General features: G+C 46.4%; 2 protein-coding genes across 3 annotated transcripts in view; both read right to left on the bottom strand.

Moving 5' to 3' along the window:
• The window catches only part of LOC145348141 (class I histocompatibility antigen, F10 alpha chain-like), an 86,170-nt gene that overhangs the window by 46,417 nt on the left and 15,602 nt on the right, over positions 1-24,151 (bottom strand). The window lies entirely within an intron of this gene.
• LOC145348233 (major histocompatibility complex class I-related protein 1-like) lies at positions 183-17,737 on the bottom strand. Its single transcript, XM_080196433.1, has 6 exons — positions 17,593-17,737; positions 17,045-17,305; positions 16,456-16,728; positions 15,845-16,108; positions 776-1,036; positions 183-463 (listed from the first exon to the last, which is right to left on the bottom strand). Exons 1-6 carry the CDS (start codon positions 17,654-17,656, stop codon positions 183-185), a joined length of 1,404 nt encoding a protein of 467 aa, XP_080052559.1. The 5' UTR covers positions 17,657-17,737.

Raw genomic sequence — 24,151 nt, 5'->3', positions numbered from 1 at the left:
CCAAACAACGCCCCCTCCGTCCCCCCCCAAACAACACCCCCTCCGTCCCCCCCCAAACAACCCCCCCCGCCCCCCGCAAACAACACCCCCCAAACAACCCCCCACCTCCAACCACCCCCCCCCAACCAACCCCCCCTTCCAATCCCTGACCCATCCCCACTCACCAACTCTCACTCCCCACCTCACTCACCAATTCTCAATTCTCTCTGTCCGTACTCCAGGTATTTTCTCAGCCACTCGATACACTCCACCTCCAGGTAATCTTTCCATCGCTGAATCATGTCAGTCTGTCGGTCCCACCTGTTTTTGATGACCTCCCCCAAGGGCACCTGAGTCACCCACACCATGTGATCCTTGTTGAAGCTGAGAAAATCATGTCCGTCCCACCCATACTGGATGAATCCACTCGTGGTCCCATCATCCCTCAGGTCACAGCCAGTCATCAGCTGGAGGAAATGGATCCCTGTGGATCAGAAACACAAACAGCCAATCAGAGACACTCCCAATGGGTGATCCCACCTGCACAGCCAATCAGAACCAATCTCACTGGGTGATCTCATCCCACCAGCCAATCAACATCAACTACTCTGCCCCCCCCTCCCCCTCACAGCCAATCAGAGCCAGCCTCAATCCCTCCACACATTCACAGCCAATCACATTTCCTGTCACATCTCCAATCGCAGCCAATCAGCCTCTGGCTCCCGGTTCCTGATCCACTCTGGGTTTCTCCTCATTCCCACCTGGATCCCCGGGTGCTGGGAGAGTGAGCACTCACCTCCTGTCAGGTTGCTGTGGGACATGAGGAGCGGAATCATATGTTTAAAACCCATCTCCTGCTCCTGTGCGAGGATCTTCTTCCTCTCCCAGGCTGTCGGACCCTCGCTCTCCACCATCCACTGCTCCCGGGGGGTCGGCTCCCTCCGATCACTGTCGTACATAACAAACTGGACACCGTCCACATAACCGACACCCACAAGCTCCGGGAAACCCGGGATCGGAGTCATTCCCGTGAAGAAATACCGGAGAGAGTGAGAGCCTGAAATAGAGAGAGAGAGAATTCAGGATATACACCCTAAAAACACCAACACCCTCACACACACACACACACACACACAGATCAGGGCATGAACCCCAAAACACTGATTCCAAACCGTGAGCAAAACCTCCACCCAGCCTGGCATTGCCCCTCTCACACCCCATCACTCACTGACCCAGGGTTAATACCCCAGTACCCAGTCTGGCATTGCCCCTCTCACACCCCATCACTCACTGACCCAGGGTTAATACCCCAGTACCCAGCCTGGCATTGCCCCTCTCACACCCCATCACTCACTGACCCAGGGTTAATACCCCAGTACCCAGCCTGGCATTGCCCCTCTCACACCCCATCACTCACCTGCAGACACCTCTCCACACAGAAGGACCAGCTCTATCAGTCCAATCATTGCTGCTTCCCTCATGTTGGGGAAACATTTGGAGGAAACTCTTTTTCAAAGAAAGGCCATTTTCTCAACTCACTCCTTCTGTCTTTTCCTGTTTTCACTGAGCCTCAATCTGATTGGTTCAGTCCTATTTTGTGTCCAATCAGTCCATATTCCAAAGCCGGAATTGAACCCGAGTCCCTGGTTTGTGAGGAAGCGATACTAACCACTGTGCCACATGACTTCCTTCAGAAATCAATCAGAAAAGCAAATGGAGCCGACATCTTTATAGCAAAGGGATTCGAGAACAGAACAAAAAATTTTAGACCGTTGCTGAAACTGCAATTCTGTGTAGAGTTATCCTGGGATTTGCACAGAGAAGGTTTAACTGGCTGATTCTTGGAATGATTGGGATTTGTTTTATGAGGAAAGGTTGGGGAATTATTCATTGGAATTTGGAAAAGAATAGTGTGATCTCACTGAAACAGATTAGATTCTGATCGGGCTTCATTGGTAAGACACTGAAAGATTCTTTCTGTTGGTGAGCAATAAAACATGAGGGCAAAGCCTCAGGGTAAGAGGTGAACCAGTTAAAATTACGAGAAATTTCTTCACTCACCTTTGTGATTTACAACCCCAGAAAATTAAGGATGAATCCTTACTGAAGGTATTGAAGATAAATAGATCTGTGGTGTCTCAGGGAATGGAGGTTACAGAGAGCAGGACTGAAAGTCGAGGTGAGGCAGGAGATCAGCTATGATTGTGTTGTAACTCAGGACAGGTTCAAGGGGTTGAATGGACTATTTTGCTGTTATCCCTCACGTTCTCTGCTGACTTCTGGTTCAGATCTAACCCCAGCAATCCTGTAAGAGAATTTGCTCTAATACTTGTAATTGAAATACGTGTGATGAAGCAGGTTCAAAATGGAAGATGGAGTGAAACCAGCATGGCACTCAAAGTATGTTATCGAATGTAATTAGCATAGTAGTCAGACTGATATGACTGAATGAAATATAACCAATATAATTACCCATGTAACCCACCAAAGTTGATATAGTAAACACTTATTAATGAATATAGACAGTAGCCTCCTGAGGAACACTGGACGTTGTCCAGTTGTCCAGCTTAATACGTGACTATAGCAAAAAGGAGAGTAAAATAAACACGTTTTCTTCACTAAGTTAGCTAAACCACGATTATTGTATAAACAGAATAGTTTAGATAAGGGCAGAGACTGGAACTACCATGGTTTCAAGGGCAAAGAGATGTATTAATGAGGGACCAATCTCAAGCAGGGTAGATAAAGGGCTAGCCCAGAAATAATGATGGCTAAAACAAGGAAATCTAAGGGTAAGATAAGAGTTCTGAGATATGGAGCTGTAATGTGCATAAAAAGACTGTAAGCAGAATGATTCATTGGATTGATCCGGACATCCCGGCTTTATTGTCTTGTACTGGAAAATAAAGTCTACTGCTTGGAAGATCAAGACTCAGACTCTCTGTTCTAATCGGCTAAAATCATTTGTTGTCCTGGGGAACCATGACATCCCACCTCACACTCTATCACCCACAGAATTCATTGCGCACAAAGGGACCAGCATTATCAGTACCTCTGTGATACGGACCCTCTCAGTCTGTGAGCTGTGTCCTGTACTGATACTGTCCCTCTCAGTGTGTGAGCTGTGTCCTGTACTGATACTGTCCCTCTCAGTATGTGAGCTGTGTCCTGTACTGATACTGTCCCTCTGAGTGTGTGAGCTGTGTCGTGCACTGATACTGTCCCTCTCAGTGTGTGAGCTGTGTCCTGTACTGATACTGTCCCTCTCAGTGTGTGACCTTTGTCCTCTACTTATATTAAACGTTCTACCATTGAACCAATCACGATAACAATAGGTCTCAGCTTGCTGAGCCTTGTTTGAGGAATTACTGTGTTTGTTCAGGGAGGAATTGATTTGAAAAAGTGAATAGTTGATAAGACAGAGTTAATTGAAAGATAAAATAGTGTACAAAGAAACAGTATTTGGAGATTCAGTGCTTGGATTAGAGTAGGGAATTTGGAATGTTTGGGAGAAATCAACAGGAAGAAATAAATAGTGATCATGGAGTTATGAGACCAAAGATTAGATTATTGAATCATGATGAAGAAATGGATCTCGCTGCTTTTCAGAAATGGTCTGTTAATGTCCAGCTGGTGGAATATCAGAAGCAGATTAGGAAAAAAAAATAAAGAAACTCACAGTAAAGTTTAAAGTACTGTGTGAATAACTGAGTTGTTTATGTTCAGAGATATCCTCATTTGTAATCAAACAACTTCTCATTTTATTTTATCAATATCTCTCCATCCTGTGCACAAACCTAAAGCAATCTGTGTGGATGTGGATGACATGGTGGCACAATGGTTAGCACTGCTGCCTCACAGAGCCAGGGACCTGGGTTCAATTCCAACCTTGGCTGACTGTCTGTGTGGAGTTGCATAACCTGGTCTGTCGGACAGTTAGCATGGATGTGATGGGCTGAACGGCCTCCTTCTGCACTGTAGGGTCTCTACACTTAACCTCTGGTTGAGTTGTGTTGAGAGAATCAATAAAGAGAGATGGGCGGAGGGAGGGGGGGCAGTTGTTGATGTTCTGTGAATTCTGTGTTGAAGTTGGAAAATTCTGGCTGAACGGAGGCAGTTTGATCCTGTTGTCCGGATTGTAACCGTGGGGAGACAGACCAGACAGACCCGCAGGAGGAGGGGGGAAAGGGGAGAGTCTGAATGTGCGGGGTGGTCGTTGGATGGGGTGGGGAGACAGGGTGGGGGGCCACGGTGGGGGGACAGGGCAGGGCCGGAAGGATCGACAGAAAACAAAATGAGGTGATGTAGCAAAAGCAATCAGACCGCTAAACACCAACACAGTGAAACCGAGGCAGCACAGTGGCAACAGTTTCCTCACAGCGCCAGGGACGTGGGTTCAATTCCAGCCTTGGGTCACCGTCTGTGTGGAGTTTGCACGTTATTCCCTGTGTCTGCATGGCTTTCCTTCAGGTGCTCTGCTTTCCTCCCAAAACCCAAAGATGAGAAGATTCGGTGGATTAGCTATGCCAAATTGATCCTTGGTGTCAGGGGGGCTAGTAGGGTAAAGGTGTGGGGTTCTGAGTATAGATCCGAGGTGGGATTGTTGTAGGTGCAGGCTCAATGGGCCAATTGCTTCATTAACATCCTTTAGGGAAGGAGATCTGCCGGCCTTACCTGGTCTGGCCTACATGTGACTCCAGAGCCACAGCAATACGGCTGCCTCTCAACTGACTTTGGGCTACTGGGTTAGGCAATAAATACTGTAAGGAGTCTCACAATACTAGGTTAAAGTCCAACAGGTTCAAATAAAGCTTTAACCTGGTGTTGTGAGACTTCATACTGTGCTTACTGCAGTCCAATGCCAGCATCTCCACATCAATAAATACTGGCCAACCAGTGATGCCCATGTCCCACGAATGAATTAAAAATAAACATTTTAGTTTTCACAATGAAAGCTAATGGGAAAACCATTGAATGGCCGCCTTCCGCCCTGTATCAATTCTGTGATTCAGTGGTAAACTTTCCGATCTGCCCACCACAAGAATCAGCACGAACAGGATGGAAAATTTGACCAACCATTTAAAGGTCGATTGACCTTGTGTGGAAAGATCCAGTCTCAGGGCAGAGGCAACCGGAAAATCTCACCCTCAGTCTGGGTGATTTCTTGGGATCAAAAAAGTTTTTATTTGGGAAGAAATCTCTGGAACATCAGCATAACTTCTCAGCACAACAAGATTGCTGTTTGAATGTGGGACAATCTTAAATTTAAAATAGGTCATGGGGGCACAATGTAGTGGGTTAGCTCTGAGAAAATAAAATGTTGCTTAAGAGAAGGAACAAATTTGCAAAATATGTTGATCCCTGGAATTGAGAAAGAATCAGAAACACTCACCTTGGATGTAGTTCAGTGGAATATATCAATTGGTGTTAATCTATGTTTCAGTGTAGCTGAGGCTAACACATTGGCTGCTTTCTCTTAGAGATATTTGTGTCCATGTTGATTGACTTAAGAGAAATATATTTGGTGGTCTGGCCATGACCCGTTGGACATTCAAAGGAGATCTCGAGATAAGAGATCTCTTTTGGTCTTTAGAGAAGTAAACAAAAGTCGGGAAGGTTTATCAGATGGAGCATTTGTGGTGTGATTTGCATGGCTTCACCAGGAAGAAAATAAATTTGTTGGAGACACCATCATTTCGATCTCCTTTGACTTTTCTCAAATGATGTCTCTTTTGGAAGACCGTGCAAGTTCGAATGATGAAGTTGATTGGCAGGATACATTGCACAATCTCCACGGGGCTCAGAGATTTTGACAAATACAAAACAAGGATTTGTGGGAGGGTTTACCACAAAGCATGATGGGAGAAATCATCAAAGTTTTCCTAACAGGAAAAACCAGTTCTGACCAGGATTCTTATCTCCGCATTTTACTGGTGTTCCAAACTAAAGCATACACAACCAGTTCAGACCAGTATTTATATTTCCCCACTTTGTCAGTACTTGATTCAGAGTATCGAAAAGTAGGTCAGAATCAGTGTTCTTGTTTCCTGATTCAACGTATACAAGATCAGTTCAGACCAATATTCATATTTCCCTCTTATACTGGTTCAGTTAAAGTATTCAAGACAATTTGAGACTAGTCACCTTATTTCCCCATTTTACTCGTATTCCATTTAAAATATACAAGACCAGTTCAGACCAGTATCCCCGTTTCCCGATTTACGGGTGTCCCATTTAAAGTACACAAGGCCAGTTTGGACCAATATTCTTACTTCCCATTTTACTCATGTTCCATTTAAAATATACAAGGCCAGCTCAGACCATTAATCTTGTTACACCATTTTAATGGTGTTTGATTTAAAGTGTACAAGTCCAGTTCGGACCAGTATTCTTGTTTCTGCGTTTTACTAGTTCTTCCTCCTGGGCCAATGAAGAGCATGTCAAGATGACTTTGAACAGAAGATTAAAGTAGGAATTGAAACACCAGTGTAAATATGCAGAAGTGTAGAGGCCTTGTGGTGCAGTGGAGACATCATTTGTTCAATGGCCTCACATCCTCTGATAAGGATCAGTATCATATTTCCTTCTACAAGGAAGTTTCTTGGGCTGCTTTATGAAATGACAGGTGTTTAAATTGGTCTTTCACCAAATGAAATACAAACCAAATATCAGCAAAGGAGGGAAACCAAGGGGCAAGATTGGGGAAATTTACATTGTTAGTACTGGCAGAGAAAACATAGTGAATAAACTAATTTACAGAGAATGGACATGGGGCGGGGTGGGGGGGAGGGGCTTGGAAGGTGCTGCTTAAGGAACCTGGGTAAGTTTCTGCAGTGTATTTGTCAACTATTAAACACTCACTGAAGGATGCTCTCACTGTTCATCGGAACTGAATGTTTGTGGAAGGGATGTCAGTTAGGGAGACTGCTTTGTCCTGGAGCTTCTTGAGTGTTGTTGGAGCTGCATTTGTCCAGACAACTAGAGAGTATTCGATCACATTCCTGACTTATTCCTTGTAGATAGTGCACAAGCTTTCGGGAGTCAGGAGGTTGAATTGTTCACCTCTGATCTGCTCTGGTAGTGACAGCATTTATATATCTCGCCCAGTTTTGTTTCTGATCAATGGTAACCCCCAGGAGGTTGAGTAAATTATCCATTTTGGCCTCATCCAGAAGTCCCAGCATCACAGGTACCAGTCTTCAGTCAATTCAGGGGATTCAGTGATGATAACACAATTGAAGTTAAAGGGAGATGGTTACAGCCTCTTTGCTGGAGATGGTAATTGCCTGGCACTTGTGTGGTGCCAATGTTAATTGCCACTTGTTAGCCCAAGACAGGACATTGTCCAAGTCTTGCTACATTCGGGCATGGAGCCGTGAATGGTACTGAGCATTGTGCAGTCATCAGTGAACATCTCCACTTCTGACTTTAGGATGGAAGAGAGATCATTGATGAAACAGCTGCCGATGGCTGGCCCTAGGACACTATTCTGAGAAACTGATGTCCTAGAGCCGAAATGATCGACATACAACCATCACAACAATTTCTCTTTGTGCTAGGTATGACTCCAACCAGCAGAAGGTTTCCCCCCAATTTCCATTTACTCCAGTTTTGCTACGGCTCCTTGATGTCACACTCTGTCAAATTCTGCCTTGATGTCAATGGCACTCTTACCTCTCCCCTGGAGTTCAGCCCTTTTGTCCATGTCCTTGCTAAGTGCCACTTGATAGCACCAAACGTGATCTCCTCCCACCACTTTACTGATGATCAAGAGTGGATTGAAGTACTATTGCTGCAATACATCAGGCCCAATAGCCTGTGCAGTATCCGGTGCCTTCATCCATTTCTTGATATTGTGTGGAGTGAACCGAAGACTGGCACCTTTAATGCTGGGGCTTCTGGAGGAGGCCAAGATAGACAATTTACTCAGCAACTCTGGCTGAAGATTGTTACAAACACTACAGCCTGATCTTTGGCACTGATGTACTGGACTCCCCAGACATTGAGGGTGGGATATTTGTGGAGCCTCCTCCTTCAGTGAGTTGTTTAATTCTCCACCACCATTCACGCCTGGACATGGCAGGACTGCAGACTTGGATCCAATCAGCTGGTTCTGGGGTCACTTAGTTCTGTCTATCCCTTGCTGCTTTTGCTGTTTAGCACACAAGTAGTTCTGTGTTGTAGCTTCATCAGGTTACCATCTCATTTACAGGTATGCCTAGTGCTGCTCCTGGCATGCCCTCCTTCACTCCTCATTGAACAAGGGATAATCCTCTGCTTAGTGGAAACTGTGGAATGGGGGATATGCCAGACCAGATTGTGGTTGAGTACAATTCTGGTGCTGCTGTTGGTCCACAGAACCTCATGGATGCCCAGTCTGGAGTTGCTAGATCTTTACTGCTCATCTGGCAGTGCAGCACTCCTTCAATACCATCCCTCTGGCAATGCGGCACTCCCTCATAATGTTCTTCTGGCAGTGCCGCACTCCCTCAGTACACCCCTCTGGCAGTGCCGCACTCCCTGAGTACAGCCCTTCTGGCAGTAACACACTCCCTCAGTACTGCCACTTTGACTGTGTAGCTCTCCCACAGTACTGACCAAAAGATGTCTGAGACACAGGCTCCCTGATTTCCAGCAATTTATTCCTCCTGATCTCAGCCAAAAAACCCTTCCCTCACACTATGTTAATCCCCTCTCCCTCAGCACTTGAAGTCAAAACTAAGACACAGCTTTTACCAGAGAGAGTTGAGTTACAAACAACACTACTATACCCAACCAGTGTCCCAGCTATCCCCATTTATAAGTGTAGAAACACTCATCACCTATTTGATAATGTAATTGCAATTAAACCTTAAAAATGTGATTGCAATTACATCTTAACAGTGTGATTATTATTAAACTTTAATATGATTGTGATTGTCATTCGATAGTAACAAGTAATTGCGATTAAACCTTAACCGTGTGATTATCATGAAATATTAACTATGTAATTGTGATTAAAGCTTAACCCTGTGATTGTCATCTGTTGTGGAGATGCCAGAGTTGAACTGAGGTAAGCACAGTAAGAAGTCTGACAACACCAGGTTAAAGTCCAACAGGTTTATTTGGTAGCACAAGCCACTCGCTTTCGGAGTGCTGTCCCTTCATTAGGTAAGTGGAAATTCTATTCACAAACAGCGCATATAAAAACACAAACTCAATTTACAAAATAATGTTTGGAATGCGAGTCATTGCAAGTTATTGTCCGAGCTGGAGACAATAGGAAGATGTCTCACAACACCAGGTTAAAGTCCAACAAGTTTATTTGGTAACACAAGGCACTCACTTTCGGAGCGCTGCCCCTCCATCAGGTGAGTGGGATTTCAGTTCACAAACAGGGCGTATAAAGACACAAACTCATATAATGGTTGGAATGCACATCTTTACAGGTAATCAAATCTTAAAGGTACGGACAATGTGAGTGGACAGAGCGTTAAGCACAGGTTAAAGAGATGTGTATTGTCTCCAGAGAGGACAGTTAGTGAGATTTTGCAAGTCCAGGCAAGTCGTGGGAGTTACAGATAGTGTGACATGAACCCACATGAGGACAGCCTCAATAAGGATTTTGGGTTCATGACACACTAACCCCCACAACTTGCCTGGGCTTGCAAAATCTCACTAACTGTCTTGGCTGGAGACAATGCACATCTCTTTAACCTGTACTTAACCCTCTCTTCACTCACATTGTCAGTTCCTTTAAGACTTGATTACCTGCAAAGCCTCACATTCCAACTATTATTCTGTAAATTAAGTTTGTGTCTTTATATGCTCTGTTTGTGAACTGAAATCCCACTCACCTGATGAAGGAGGGGTGCTCCAAAAGCTAATGGCTTGTGCTACCAAATAAACCTGTTGGACTTTAACCTGGTGGTCTGAGACTTCTTGTTGTCATCTGAAACCCGGGGCTTGTCCTGGGGAACACAGCACTCACTGCACACACCTACTCCATCTCTCAGTGAAAACAGTGAGTAAACTGGGCAGCACAGTGGCTGCCTCAGAGTGCCAGGGACCTGGGGTCAATTCTGGCATCAGGTCACTGTCTGAATAGTTTTCCTCCGGGTGCTCCGGTTACCTCCCATACTCCAAAGATATGCAGGTTAGTTTGGCTGGCCATGCTAAATTGCTCCTTTGTGTTAGGGGGACTGTCAGGGTGTATACGTGGGATTATGGGGATAGAGCCTGGGCAGGATTGTTGTCGATGCAGACATGATGAGCTGAATGGCATCCTGTAGTGTAGGGATTTTATTGTTTGGATATAATGAGTAAAGTGGTGGTCAGTGATTATGATTCCTATGGTCTATGCAGGTTTAAAAATTCATCCCCAATCGAAAAATCATAGCTGTTTACAGTTTAATTTACACAGTTACAGATATAGGTCCGCCATCAGTCACTGACTGTCAGCTCGAGAGAGTTAAAGCTTCAGTGATTGTCTCATCTGATCTCTCACTGATCTCTCTGGATTACTTAACAGGATGCGGGAGGTCACTGGGAAAGAGAAAAAAAATCCATTGTTACAGAAAGAGGAAAACCCAGCAGACACAGAACACCCCCAACAAAACCCATCAGACCCAGCAGAGCCCTGAAACCTAAAACTGCAGAAAGCTGGAGGAGTTCAGGAAGCATAGGGGTGAAAATTGGGAAAACAAAGAGTGTGCTTGGGAAAAAAATACTTCATTTAGAACGGCACAGATTAATCAAGGAAAGTTAGCGTGGATTTGTTAAGGAAACCTCAGTTCAGACGAACCTGATGTGTTTGTGGAGGTGATAAGAAGGGTTGTGTGGTGAGCTTTGGGATTCAGGGTCCAGAACTTGGTCCCTTGCTTTCTATAAATTATGCCAATTATTTAGCTTCTAATGTAGGGAAAATGAAGAAGAAGCTTACAGATGTACAAGTATTATCCGTGTGAGTGTCAGTGAGGAGAAAAGCTTCAGGCCACAGGAACATGGAGATGGTCGGGGCAGTTGGGAAGAACAGTAGTAAATGGAATTCAATCCGGAGCAGTGAGAGGTGATGGATTTTCGGAGGATTAACAAGGCAAAGGGAATCCCCAAAATATGGGAGGATAATGAGTAATGTGGAGGGACAGAGGGACCCAGGACTGTGTGTCCACAGACTGGGAAAGGTATCAGGTCAGGTTAATAACATGATTAAGAAGGTATACAACATGTTTTCCTTTATTAGCCAAGGTGCAAAACTTGGGTTTGATAAAACTGCAAACAACACCAGATAGACAACAGCTGAAGCATTGCAAACAGTTTGGTCAGCACATTACACAAAAGCTTTGATTATATTGGAGAGAATGCAGAGGAGATTGTTTAATATGGAGAGCTCTTCATTATCAGGCAGGGATTCAATGGGCAGAATGGCCCACTCCAAAGCATAGGTGTTTTAACATTCAATGTTCCATCTATGGAACACCAGCTAAACCCATCAGAGCCCCAAACACCAGCTAAACCTATCAGACCCCAAAACACCAGCTAAACCCATCAGAGCCCCAAACACCAGCTAAACCCATCAGACCCCAAACACCAGCTAAACCCATCAGAGCCCCAAACACCAGCTAAACCCATCAGACCCCCCAACACCAGCTAAACCCATCAGACCCCCAAACACCAGCTAAACTCCTGAGTTCTACTCCACACCCCAAACATTCAGCTAATGATCAGACTCACCACAAAACACGACTGAAGTTAAATCCGGTGGGAGTGACAGACTCCAGTGGCCGGCTTCAGGGAAATCTCTGGGAATTCTGACTTCCTTGAGAAAATTCAGCAGCTTCGTAGAAGCTGTCCAGGATGAGATGTTTCCGGATGTCTCAACACCCACAATCTCTCCACCCTCAGACTGTACAGGAGCAGCCAGCTCCAGAAGGCCAGTCTCAAAGCTCAGTGTTGGTTTGGATGAGCTGTTCTTTAGTGACTATACAGCGAGAGACAGACACTGAGCTCACATCCCACCCACCAGATTGTACAGTTAAATCCAGCTGGAATTTTTTTTTCCAAAAATATACTTTATTCATAAAAATCTCAATTAATCTTTTGCAAATGTACAGGGCTTTGATAGCAAACAATGTGGAATCAAAACATGTTCACAGATCTGTACAAATTACAGTGACTACATTTCAATACTTAAAAGCTATATTCATGTCTCAGGTAGGAATGGAGGGTCTTAATGGCATTACTGTTACTAGAGAGGTGGTGCTCGACAGACTGGAGGGGCTGATTGTGGACAAGTCCCCAGGACCGGATGGAATGCATCTGAGGGTTCTGAAAGAAATGGCGGAGGTTATAGTGGATGCCTTGGTGGTTATTTTCCAGACGTCGCTGGATTCCGGGGAAGTGCCGGAAGATTGGAAAATGGCTAATGTTACGCCGTTGTTTAAGAAGGGTGCCAGGCAAAAGGCGGGGAATTATAGGCCGGTCAGTTTAACGTCTGTGGTAGGTAAAATGTTAGAATCCGTCATTAAGGAGGAAATTGCGAGGCATCTTGAAGGGAATTGCTTGATAGGGCGGACGCAACACGGTTTCATTAAAGGGAAGTCGTGTCTGACAAATTTACTGGAGTTCTATGAGGATGAGTCTAGGGCAGTGGATAGAGGAGAGCCGGTGGATGTGGTCTTTCTGGATTTTCAGAAGGCGTTTGACAAGGTACCTCACAAGAGGTTATTGCAGAAGGTCAGGGGACATGGAGTTGGGGGTAGGGTGTTAGCGTGGATAGAGGATTGGTTGTCAAATAGGAGGCAGAGAGTGGGGGTCAATGGGTGCTATTTGGATTGGCGGTTGGTGACTAGTGGGGTGCCCCAGGGGTCGGTGCTGGGGCCTCAGCTATTTACCATTTATATAGATGATCTGGAGGAGGGAACCGAGTGCAGGGTGTCGAAATTTGCTGATGACACCAAGATTGGGGGAAAGGCAAATTGTGCGGAGGGTGTGGAGAGTCTGCAGAAGGATCTAGATAGGCTGGGCGAATGGGCCAGGAAATGGCAAATGGAATTTAATGTTGGCAAGTGTGAGGTGGTCCACTTTGGTCGGAAGAATGGTAGGAAGGATTATTACTTACGTGGCGAAAAACTGCAGCAGGCGACGGTGCAGAGGGACCTCGGGGTCCTTGTGCATGAGTCGCAAAAACCCAGCTTGCAGGTGCAGCAGGTGGTCAGGAAGGCGAATGGGATGCTGGCCTTCATAGCGAGGGGGATTGAATATAAAAGTAGGGAGGTCTTGCTGCAGCTGTATAGGGCATTGGTGAGGCCACAGCTGGAGTACTGTGTGCAGTTTTGGGCGCTGCACCTGCGCAAGGATATTTTGGCCCTGGAGGGAGTGCAGAGGAGGTTTACTAGGCTGATACCGGAGTTGAGGGGGTTGAGCTATGAGGAGAGGCTGAATAAACTAGGCTTGTACTCGTTAGAGTTTAGAAGAATGAGGGGAGATCTCATTGAGACGTATAAGATGATGAATGGGATGGATAGGATAGAGGTGGAGAGACTCTTCCCGCTCAGAAAAGACAGTAGGACTAGGGGGCACAGCCTCAAGATAAAGGGGAGGCGGTTTAGAACGGAGTTGAGGAGGAACTTCTTCACTCAAAGGGTGGTGAATCTCTGGAATTCTCTGCCCGTTGAAGTGGTGGAGGCTGCCTCGCTAAATATTTTTAAGAAGCGGGTTGATGGGTTTTTGATAAGAGAGGGGATTAAGGGTTATGGGGAGAGGGCGGGAAAGTGGAACTGAGCCACAACAGATCAGCCATGATCTTATTGAATGGCGGGGCAGGCTCGAAGGGCTAGATGGCCTACTCCTGCTCCTATTTCTTCTGTTCTTATGTTCTTAAGATTTACAGATTTGTGCGAATTACAATGATTACATTTCAATACTTAAAACTATTTACATGCCTCAATAAATTACTGTGTGCCGTTAGTGCTCGGATTGGCACACAGCTCCGCAGGTCGAGGGTATTCTGCAGTTCCTGGGCCCTCGGTCTGCCTCCGTTAAAAGGCCTTACAGTGTGGCCTTTCCCCACTGTGCCTTTGTGGCGGCTGCCCCAAGCTTCAGCCTGTCCCTCAGCACGTAGTCCTGGACCTTGGAATGTGCCAGTCTGCAACACTCAGTCGAGGACAGTTCTTTCAGCTGGAAGATCAGCAAGTTTCAGGCAGACCAAAGTGCGTCCTTCACCGAGTTGATGACCTTCCAGCAGCAGTTGATATTTGTCTCGGTGTGCGTCCCCGGAAACAGCCCATAGAGCACAGAGTCCTGCGTCACTGAGCTGCTCGGGATGAACCTCGACAAATACCACTGCATCTCACTACAGACTTTCTTTGCAAAGGCACATTCCACAAAGAGGTGTGCGACCGTCTCGTCAGCCCCGCTGCCGCTTTGAGGGCAATGTGCGGTGCTGTTGAGGCCTCGAGCGTGCATAAAGGATCTGACGGGGAGTGCCCTTCTCACCACCAGCCAAGCCAGATCTTGGTGCTTGTTTGTCAGTTCTGGTGATGAGGCACTGGGTCCTGTCCCACTGTAATATTTGATTCATTATTGTCACATGTATTGGTACACAGTGAGAAGTATTGTTCCTTGGATATCCTGGGCCTTGTCTATCCTGTAATATCTCAGGACACACCAGGCCCTGTCTACCCTCGAATACCCAGCAACACCATGCCCTACCTCCTGCAATATCCCAGGACACACCAGGCCCTGTCAACCCTCTAATACCCCAAGCACACTGGGCCCTACCTCCTGTAATATCCTATGATACTCTGGGTTATCACATACAGTAATATTCCAGGATACACCAGGCCCTGTAAGGCTGCAATATCCCAGAATACACGAGGATTTGACCTATTATAATATCCCAGGATACACTGCATTCTGAATTACTGCAGTATCCCAGGATACAGTGGGTTCTGTCAGGCTGCAATATCCCAGATATAGTGGGCCCCACCATACTGTAATATCCCAGGACACCCCAGGTCTGGACTTACTCTAATGTTCAATGATACACCAGGCCCTATGTTACTGCAATATCCCATGTAACACTATATCATGTCATACTGTAATATCCCAGGATACCCATGCTCTGTTTCACTGTAATATCCCTGGATATACCAACACCATTCATACTGTAATATCCCAGGATACACCAGGCTGTGTTATACTGTAATATTGCAGGATACACCAACACCAGTCATACATTAATATCCCACGATATTCGGGGCTTTGTTGTATTGTAATCCCAGGATCCACTCCTACCCATGCCACAATAACATTCCAAAATGGACTGGGTCTTGTTGTACAATAATATCCCTAGGCACACTGGGCTCTGTAATACTCTAATATCCCGAGTAAATCAGGCCCTTGTGTACAGTAATATCTGAGGATACACTTGGCCTTGTCCCTACTGTAATATCCCAGGATACACTGGGCCCTGACCAAACAAAGGATCTCATGATACACAGCGCCCTGTCCCACTGTAATGTCCAATAACACAGTGGGTCCTGTATCCCAGTTATTTCCCAGGATGCACCGGACCCTATCGTGCTGTAATATCCCAAGGTACAGCAGGCATTATCCATCCTGTAATATCCCATAACACACTGGATCCTGTTGCACTGAAATACAGCAGGATACAGTGGGGTCTGTTTGATATCAAATCCAAGGACACACAATTATTTCCCTGTAATGGTGGTGCCATGATATATAACACACTGAATAATATTTATTTCCCTCTCTCTGTATCCCGGACCTCAGACTGTCCTGGGCTGACAGCTCAGCACTGACCCTCCCTCCTGTGATCCTGCTCTGAGGCTGGGTCCTCTCTAACAGTGAGAAACAGTCTTACCGTAAATCACCTCCAGTGTCTCCTTCATCCCGCTGTGTTCCACCCGACAGGAATACTCGGCCTGGTCCTCTGGATCAAACTCGATCCATTTCCGGATCTGGTAGGTGCTGTCGTGATTGGGTAAGATCCCAGTGGACAGAGTCTCACCAATCACCACTCCGTCTCTCCACAGATTCACCTCGATGGCCTGAGGGTAAAACCCGGTTACGGCACAGGACAGCCGGTTAGAATCACCCAGACGGGTAAAGGACACGACGGGGGCAACTGAGAGAGAAAGAAAGAGGAGTCAGTACAGGAACCTCGAGATAGAGAGTCCCGGCATCACCCCCTTCACCGACTCTCACTCCCCCCTCACTCACCGACTCTCACTCCCCCCTCACTCACCGACTCTCACTCCCCCTTCACTCACCGACTCTCACTCCCCCCTCACTCACCGACTCTCACTCCCCCCTCACTCACCGACTCTCACTCCCCCCCTCACTCACCGACTCTCACTCCCCCCTCACTCACCGATTCTCAGTCCCCCCTCACTCACCGACTCTCACTCCCCCCCTCACTCACCGACTCTCACTCCCCCCTCACTCACCGACTCTCACTACCCCCTCACTCACCAATTCTCAATTCTCTCTGTCCGTACTCCAGGCATTTTCTCAGCCACTCGATACACTCCACCTCCAGGAAATATTTCCATTGCTGGTTGTCGTCAGTCTGTCGGTCCCACCTGTTTTTGGTGATCTCCCCCCAGGGCACCGGGGTCACCCACACCACGTGATCCTTGTCGAAGCTGAGAAAATCATGTCCGTCCCACCCATACTGGGTGAATCCACTCGTGGCCCCATCATCCCTCAGGTCACAGCCAGTCATCAGCTGGAGGAAATGGATCCCTATGGATCAGAAACACAAATAGCCAATCAGAGACAGTCCCAATGGGTGATCCCACCTGCACAGCCAATCAGAACTAATCTCACTGGGTGATCTCATCCCACCAGCCAATCTACATCAACTACTCTGCACCCCCCCCCCCCCCCCTCACAGCCAATCAGAGCCAGCCTCAATCCCTCCACACATTCACAGCCAATCACATTTCCTGTCACATCTCCAATCGCAGCCAATCAGCCTCTGGCTCCCGGTTCCTGATCCACTCTGGGTTTCTCCTCATTCCCACCTGGATCCCCGGGTGCTGGGAGAGTGAGCACTCACCTCCTGTCTGGTTGGTCTGGGACATGAAGCGTGGAATCCAACGTTTAAAATCCGTCTCCTGCTCCTGTATGAGGGACTTCTTCGTCTCCCAGGCTGCCGGACCCTCGCTCTCCACCATCCACTGCTCCCGGGGGATCAGCTCCCTCCGATCACTGTCGTACATAACAAACTGGACACCGTCCACATAACCGACACCCACAAACTCCGGGAAACCCGGGATCGGAGTCATTCCCGTGAAGAAATACCGGAGAGAGTGAGAGCCTGAAATAGAGAGAGAGAGAATTCAGGATATACACCCTAAAAACACCAACACCCTCACACACACACACAGATCAGGGCATGAACCCCAAAACACTGATTCCAAACCGAGAGCAAAACCTCCACCCAGCCTGGCATTGCCCCTCTCACACCCCATCACTCACTGACCCAGGGTTAATACCCCAGTACCCAGCCTGGCATTGCCCCTCTCACACCCCATCACTCACTGACCCAGGGTTAATACCCCAGTACCCAGCCTGGCATTGCCCCTCTCACACCCCATCACTCACCTGCAGACACCTCTCCACACAGAAGGACCAGCACTATCAGTCCAATCATTGCTGCTTCCCTCATCTTGGGGAAACATTTGGAGGAAACTCTTTTTCAAAGAAAGACCATTTTCTCAACTCACTCCTTCTGTCTTTTCCGGTTCACACTGAGCCTCAATCTGATTGGACACAAAATAGGATTGAACCAATCAGAATAAAGAGATTCAGTGAGTCATCAGTCTCCGGCAGAATAGAAAAAAAACAGCGTGAGGGAATTCCTCAATGTTGAGAACTGTCGAATCAACTAATCTCTGGGTGATTAAAAACCCCTTTCATTTCACCTCCTTTTATTGTTCTGGAGATCGGAACCCTCTCCAAGACTAATCTCCCCTTCCTGAGGTGCGGTGTCCAGAACTGAACACAGTGACTCCAAACAGGGTCTGAACAAAGACTCTGTGAAACTGAAACTTCACTTCCATCACTTTGTCCACCATCCAGATACAATCAATGTTCCATTAGACAGACTGGTGAAATAGTAGGAAGGACTATTAATTATGTGGCGAAAAACTGCAGCAGGCGACGGTGCAGAGGGACCTCGGGGTCCTTGTGCATGAGTCACAAAAACCCAGCCTGCAGGTGCAGCAGGTGGTCAGGAAGGCGAATGGGATGCTGGCCTTCATAGCGAGGGGGATTGAATATAAAAGTAGGGAGGTCTTGCTGCAGCTGTATAGGGCATTGGTGAGGCCGCAGCTGGAGTACTGTGTACAGTTTTGGTCGCCACACTTAACGCAAGGATATTTTGGCCTTGGAGGGAGTGCAGAGGAGGTTTACTAGGCTGATGCCGGAGTTGAGGGGGTTGAGCTATGAGGAGAGGCTGAATAAACTAGGCTTGTACTCGTTAGAGTTTCGAAGAATGAGGGGAGATCTCATTGAGATGTATAAGATGATGAATGGGATGGATAGGATAGAGGTGGAGAGACTTTTCCCGCTCAGAAAGGACAGTAGGACTAGGGGGCGCAGCCTCAAGATAAAGGGGGGACGGTTTAGAACGGAGTTGAGGAGGAACTTCTTCACTCAAAGGGTGGTGAATCTCTGGAATTCTCTGCCCGTTGAAGTGGTGGAGGCTGCCTCGCTAAATATTTTTAAGACACGGGTTGATGGGTTTTTGATAAGCGAGGGGATTAAGGGTTATGGGGAGAGGGCGGGAATGTGGAACTGAGCCACGACAGATCAGCCATGATCTTATTGAATGGCGGGGCAGGCTCGAAGGGCTAGATGGCCTACTCCTGCTCCTATTTCTTATGTTCTTATGTTCTTATGAAATGGGCAGACACAGAGCAGGTGAAATACAATCCAGTGAAGTATTTTAAGTGCTGCAGTTTGAACAGAAGAATGTACAGAGGTAATGTAAACTGAATGGTACAGTTATAAAGGGATTGTATAACAGAGAGACCTGAGTGAGTGTGGGGCATTTAGCCTCTGATCTTCGGGTAAGTGTTCCCCAAGGCAGCCTTCACGACGCACGACAGCTCAAAGTCGCTGAGCAGAGACTGATAGCCAAGTTCCACACACATGACGACGGCCTCAACTGGGATCTTGGGTTCATGTCACACTACCTGTAACCCCCACGACTTGCGTAGGCTTGCAAAATCTCACTAACTGTCCACTCTGGAAACAATACACATCTCTTTAACCTGTGCTGCACGCTCTCTCTACTCACATTGTCTGTACCTTTTAAGACTTGATTAGGTGTAAAGATTCACATTCCAATCAGTATTCTGTAAATTGAGTTTGTGTCTTTTCTGCCCTGTTTGTGAACAGAACTTCCATGAAGGAGCAGTGGTATTCGCTACCAAATAAACCTGTTGGACTTTAACCTGGTGTTGTGGGACTTCTTACTGTGTTTACCCCAGTCCAATGCTGGCATCTCCACATCACATAATAAGACTATGAAAGAAGCAGATGGACCCCATTTCTTTATAAATAGAGGCACAGAGTACATAAGAACATAAGAAATAGGAGCAGGAGTAGGCTATCTAGCCCTTCGAGCCTGCCCCGCCATTCAATAAGATCATGGCTGATCTGAAGTGGATCAGTTCCACTTTCCTGCTTTCTCCCCATAACCCTTAATTCCCTTGTCTATCATTATCCTGTCTACTCGTGACTTAAATATATTCAGCGAGGTAGCCTCCACCACTTCAACGGGCAGAGAAATCCAGAGATTCACCACCCTCTGAGTGAAGAAGTTCCTCCTCAACTCTGATCTAAACTGCCCCACCACACCCCCCCCGCCCCGCCTTGTCTTGAGGCTGTGCCCTCTCGTCCTGCTATCCTTTCTAAGCAGGAAGAATCTCTCTACCTCTACCCTATCTATCCCCTTCATTATCTTATACGTCTCTATAAGATCCCCGCTCAGCCTTCTAAACTCTAACAAGCACAGACCCAGTCAATTTAGTCTCTCTTTATAGGCCAACCCCATCATCTCCAGTATCAGTACAAAATCAAGGAGGTCTCAATGAACATTGATAAAATATTGATTAGATCTCAGCTGGAGAATTGACCCCACCTCTGGTCACAGTGTTTTAGGAAGAATATCAATGTATTCAAGAGGGTGCAGAGGAGATTTGCTGGAATATTATTGGAGAGAAGGGACTTCTGAATGACACTGGGACAATTCAATGTGTTGGGCTACGCATATCTTTCATAAAACATGGAAAGACATTGCATTGCCCAGAAAGTTGAAACTGACTTGGAGTTTTGTTCTGTAAAGAGGGCCATAAATACTCGTTGGACTGGGAGCCAGCCTGCCTTGACCTGACCTGAATGGTAATTGAGGAAGAGTTTTTTGCTTGTTTTGAACTGGAATCACTTTAATTGATGGGTAATAAAACTGAAAAACAAAGTCTAGCTTTGTTCTGGAACTCACAGAGCAGGGAGAAACTGCTTGTTTGAATTGAATGGGGTGCCATGGTGGCAAAGTGGTTCGCACTGCTGCCTCACAGTGCCAGAGACCCAGATTCAATTTGGGTGACTGATTGTGTCTGCATGGGTTTCCACTGGGTGCTCCGGTTTCCTCCCACAGTCCAGAGATGTGCTGGTTAGTGGATTAGCGATGCTAAATTGCCCCTTAGTATCAAGGGGATTAACAGGGTATATGTGTGGGGTTACAGGAATCGGATCTGGGTGGGATTGTTGTTGTGCAAGTTCAATGGGCTGAATGGCCTCTTCTGCACTGTTTCTGCACGAACCTCTTTGGGCAAAAAGTTGGACAATGTAGGTGATGCAACCTGATTCTCCCTCTGCCTTGCCTCAAGTTGTGTCTGGTTCATAACCTGCTGGCAGAGATTCCTCCTTTGAGTATATCCTGTCTGCATTTTGGACTTGCAAAGCTGAAACAGGAAGAATTGGTTCATACAAACACAGAAACATAGAAGATAGGAGGAGGAGGTGGTGCTTTGACCTTTCGAGCCTGCTCCACCATTCATTACAATCATGGCTGATCATCCAATTCAATAGCCTAATCTTGCTTTTTCTCCATAACCTTTGATCCCATTTGCCCTTAGTGCTATATCCAGTTGCCTCTTGAATACATTCAATGTTTTGGCATCAGCTCTTTTCTGAGGTAATGAATTCCACAGGCTCACCACTCTTTGGGTGAAGAAATGTCTCCTCACGTCCACCCTGAATCCTCAGACTGTGACTCCTGGTTCAGGACTCCCCCACCATTGGAAATATCCTCCATGCATCTGCTCTGTCTCGTCCTAAACCACATCTGTGTCTAAAGACCCAATCTGTTTGTCCTTTGTAAGTGCTCAGCAACTGAGGGTAATATTTTTATATGAACAGAGGATGAGACATTTTCAAGTTGGCCAGCTGTGACTAGTGGAGTGTCAACAGGATCAATGCTGGGACTCCAGCCAGTTTATAATCTACTTTCTGGACACAGGGCAAGAGGCCAAGTGTAATGCATCTAAATTTGACATCGATTTGCCCACTCACTCAACATGTCCAGGTCATTCTGAAGGATCTCTACATCCTCGTCACAAAGCTATAAAGCCAGGTGGAACTGAGGAGAGACTGAGTCAGTCTGGATTGTAATTGGCTCGAGTTTAAAAGAAAGAAGGGGATCTCATGGAAACCTATACAATTCTAACCGCGATGGACAGGGTGGATTCTGGAAAGATGTTCCCAATGACAGGGGAGTCCAAAGCCAGGGATCATAGTGTAATTATGTGGGGCGAGCCATTGAAGACTGAGATAAGGAGAAATTTCTTCACCCAGAGAGTGTTCAGCCTGTGGAATTCACTATCACAGCAAGCAGTTGAGGCCAAAACATGGTATATATTCAAGAAGTAGTTCAATATAGCACTTGGGCACAGTGGATCAAAAAATATGGGGTGAAGGCAGGATCAGGCTATTAAATTGGAAGATCAGCCATGATCATAATGAATGGCAGAACAGGTTTGAAGGGCCAAATGGCCTTCTGCTGTTCTGATTTTCTGAGTTTTTATCAAATGCATATTGTGTGGAGGACAGAGAGAGCTGCAAGGACATTTGGACAAGTTGAATGGACTGCAAGGTGACTGATGGAGTGTAACGTGATTCAAAGTGGGGGCGGGGGTCACATGATGTCCCCTGCCAAAACAATATGGCCTTCTGCACATTCAAAGCAGTCGAACAGATGTCACTCTGCTGGACCCAGCCTGCTAGAAGGCCTTGAAATTGAACCATGTCCATCCTTCAGTAACAGCATCCCACTTTGTTATACCGAACAAGGGAGAAGTAATGAGAGGGTTGAGTGAGAGACAGAGTCAGAATGAGTTCTGCTTGTGAGACACAGATGTTCAAGCAAAATATTGGTTCCAGGAAAGCTTGTAAAGTCTGTTTCTTTACCCAGAAAACTTCTCGTGGGAGACAGAAGATGTAGTCTCATTTCTCAGTGATAATGTATCAGAGACAAGCACAGTATTAATGTCACACTCAGCTTCTCTGACCTGTTGCAATCTCTGCAGATTTCAGACAGAAATGCTTTTTGTAATGACTAATTTTGTGTATGGCTATTTCTGAGACCAGGCCACATTTATTTACTTATTAATTCAGGTGTAATGAAGTCAGACAGTTTTGTCTGTGGACTCAGTGAATGCACATTGCACAATGATTGTGTCTTGGAGGTGAAATGTGCCTTCCTGTTTCACATGGTGGGAAAGCATCAGAACGGCCCGTATGTGGCAGAGAAGAGAACTATGGGGCTATTCGTCTTTGCTGGCAAGGATAGAAAATGAGAACATTTTTATTAAAATGAGGGACTTGTGTAAACTCTGCAAGGAACACAGAAATTCCTCCAGGTGAAATCATAGAATCCCGGCACTGCAGAAAGAGATCATTGGGCGAGCAAGTCTGCACGCACGCTCCGGCAGAGCATCATACAGAGACCCTTTCCCTGTAATCCCATATATTTAGCCAGCGAATCCCTCCTGCCCCAATTTACATGTCCCAGGACATTTAGGGGCAATTTAGCATAGCCAATCCACCTAATCTGTGGGAAGAAACTGGAGTACCCGGACGAAGCCCACGCAGACACAGGGAAAATGTGCAACTGATACCCAAGGCCGGAATTGAATCCAGGTTCTGGGCTCTGTGACTCAGCAACACGAACCAATGTGCCACAATCAGGAAAACAGATTGTACTTTGGTGTTTATTGCAAAGGGATTAGAGAACAGAATAAAGAATTCTCGCTACAGATGTAAACGCCATTGCTGACACTTGCGATTCTGTGCAGAGTTTTTTCTTGCAGTTGTACAGGGAAGGTTTAGTTGGAATGATTGGGATTTGTTTTATAAGGAAAAGTTGAGCAGGTTGGGGATTTATTCATTGGAGTTTAGAAAAATGAGAAGTAATCTCACTGAAACATGTGTTGTCATTTTAAAATCTCCGATCCTTTCAACCAGTTTGCTCACTCCAATGTTTTACCCCGGTGCCCTTATTTGCAAGATGGACAAAGGACAAACACAAGTAAAGGTTCAACAAGTTTATTAGCAATAACACTACTAACCCTTAAATTACCCACATAAAACAAGAGGATACCCCAAAATCAGATATACTACCCGCAAAGTTGGTTTGGTTAAAACTGCAGGCTCGATTCTCTGAGTCCCTCTGGTCTGTCATCACGAAGGTGAGTCTCGATGGCAGCTCCTTCCTTCCTTCTTCTCTGGTCAGCCTTCCGAATGGTCAAGGGTCGCCTCCTTCATCGAGTCTTCGCGAGTCTTCACTGCTGGTGTCTGCAAGTGTGTTCCTTTATCCCCTGCCTGCTTGCCTTTCCAGAAACTTCTCTGGCTTCCGGCCATTGAGGTCCCAGGAGGGGGTTCCAACACCCAGTGGGTTTCTTGATGTCTGCCTGTCTGTGCTTTGTCTGAGGCCAGAGCTCTCCATTCACCTGACAAAGGGGCTAACCCGGAAAGCTTGAGTCTATTGTCAAATAAATAGGTTGGACTAAAACCTGGTGTTGCCAGACTTTTTACTGTGTTTACTCCAGTCCAACGCCGGCATACCCACAGCCTGACAGGACACCAGGGTCCGCCC

Source organism: Carcharhinus amblyrhynchos, chromosome 9 (assembly GCF_965287045.1).
Source record: "Carcharhinus amblyrhynchos chromosome 9, sCarAmb.v2.hapA, whole genome shotgun sequence".
Taxonomy (NCBI): Eukaryota; Metazoa; Chordata; class Chondrichthyes; order Carcharhiniformes; family Carcharhinidae; genus Carcharhinus; species Carcharhinus amblyrhynchos.
Note: the sequence above shows the minus strand (reverse complement) of the source record. Positions and strands in the feature narration are given on the sequence as shown.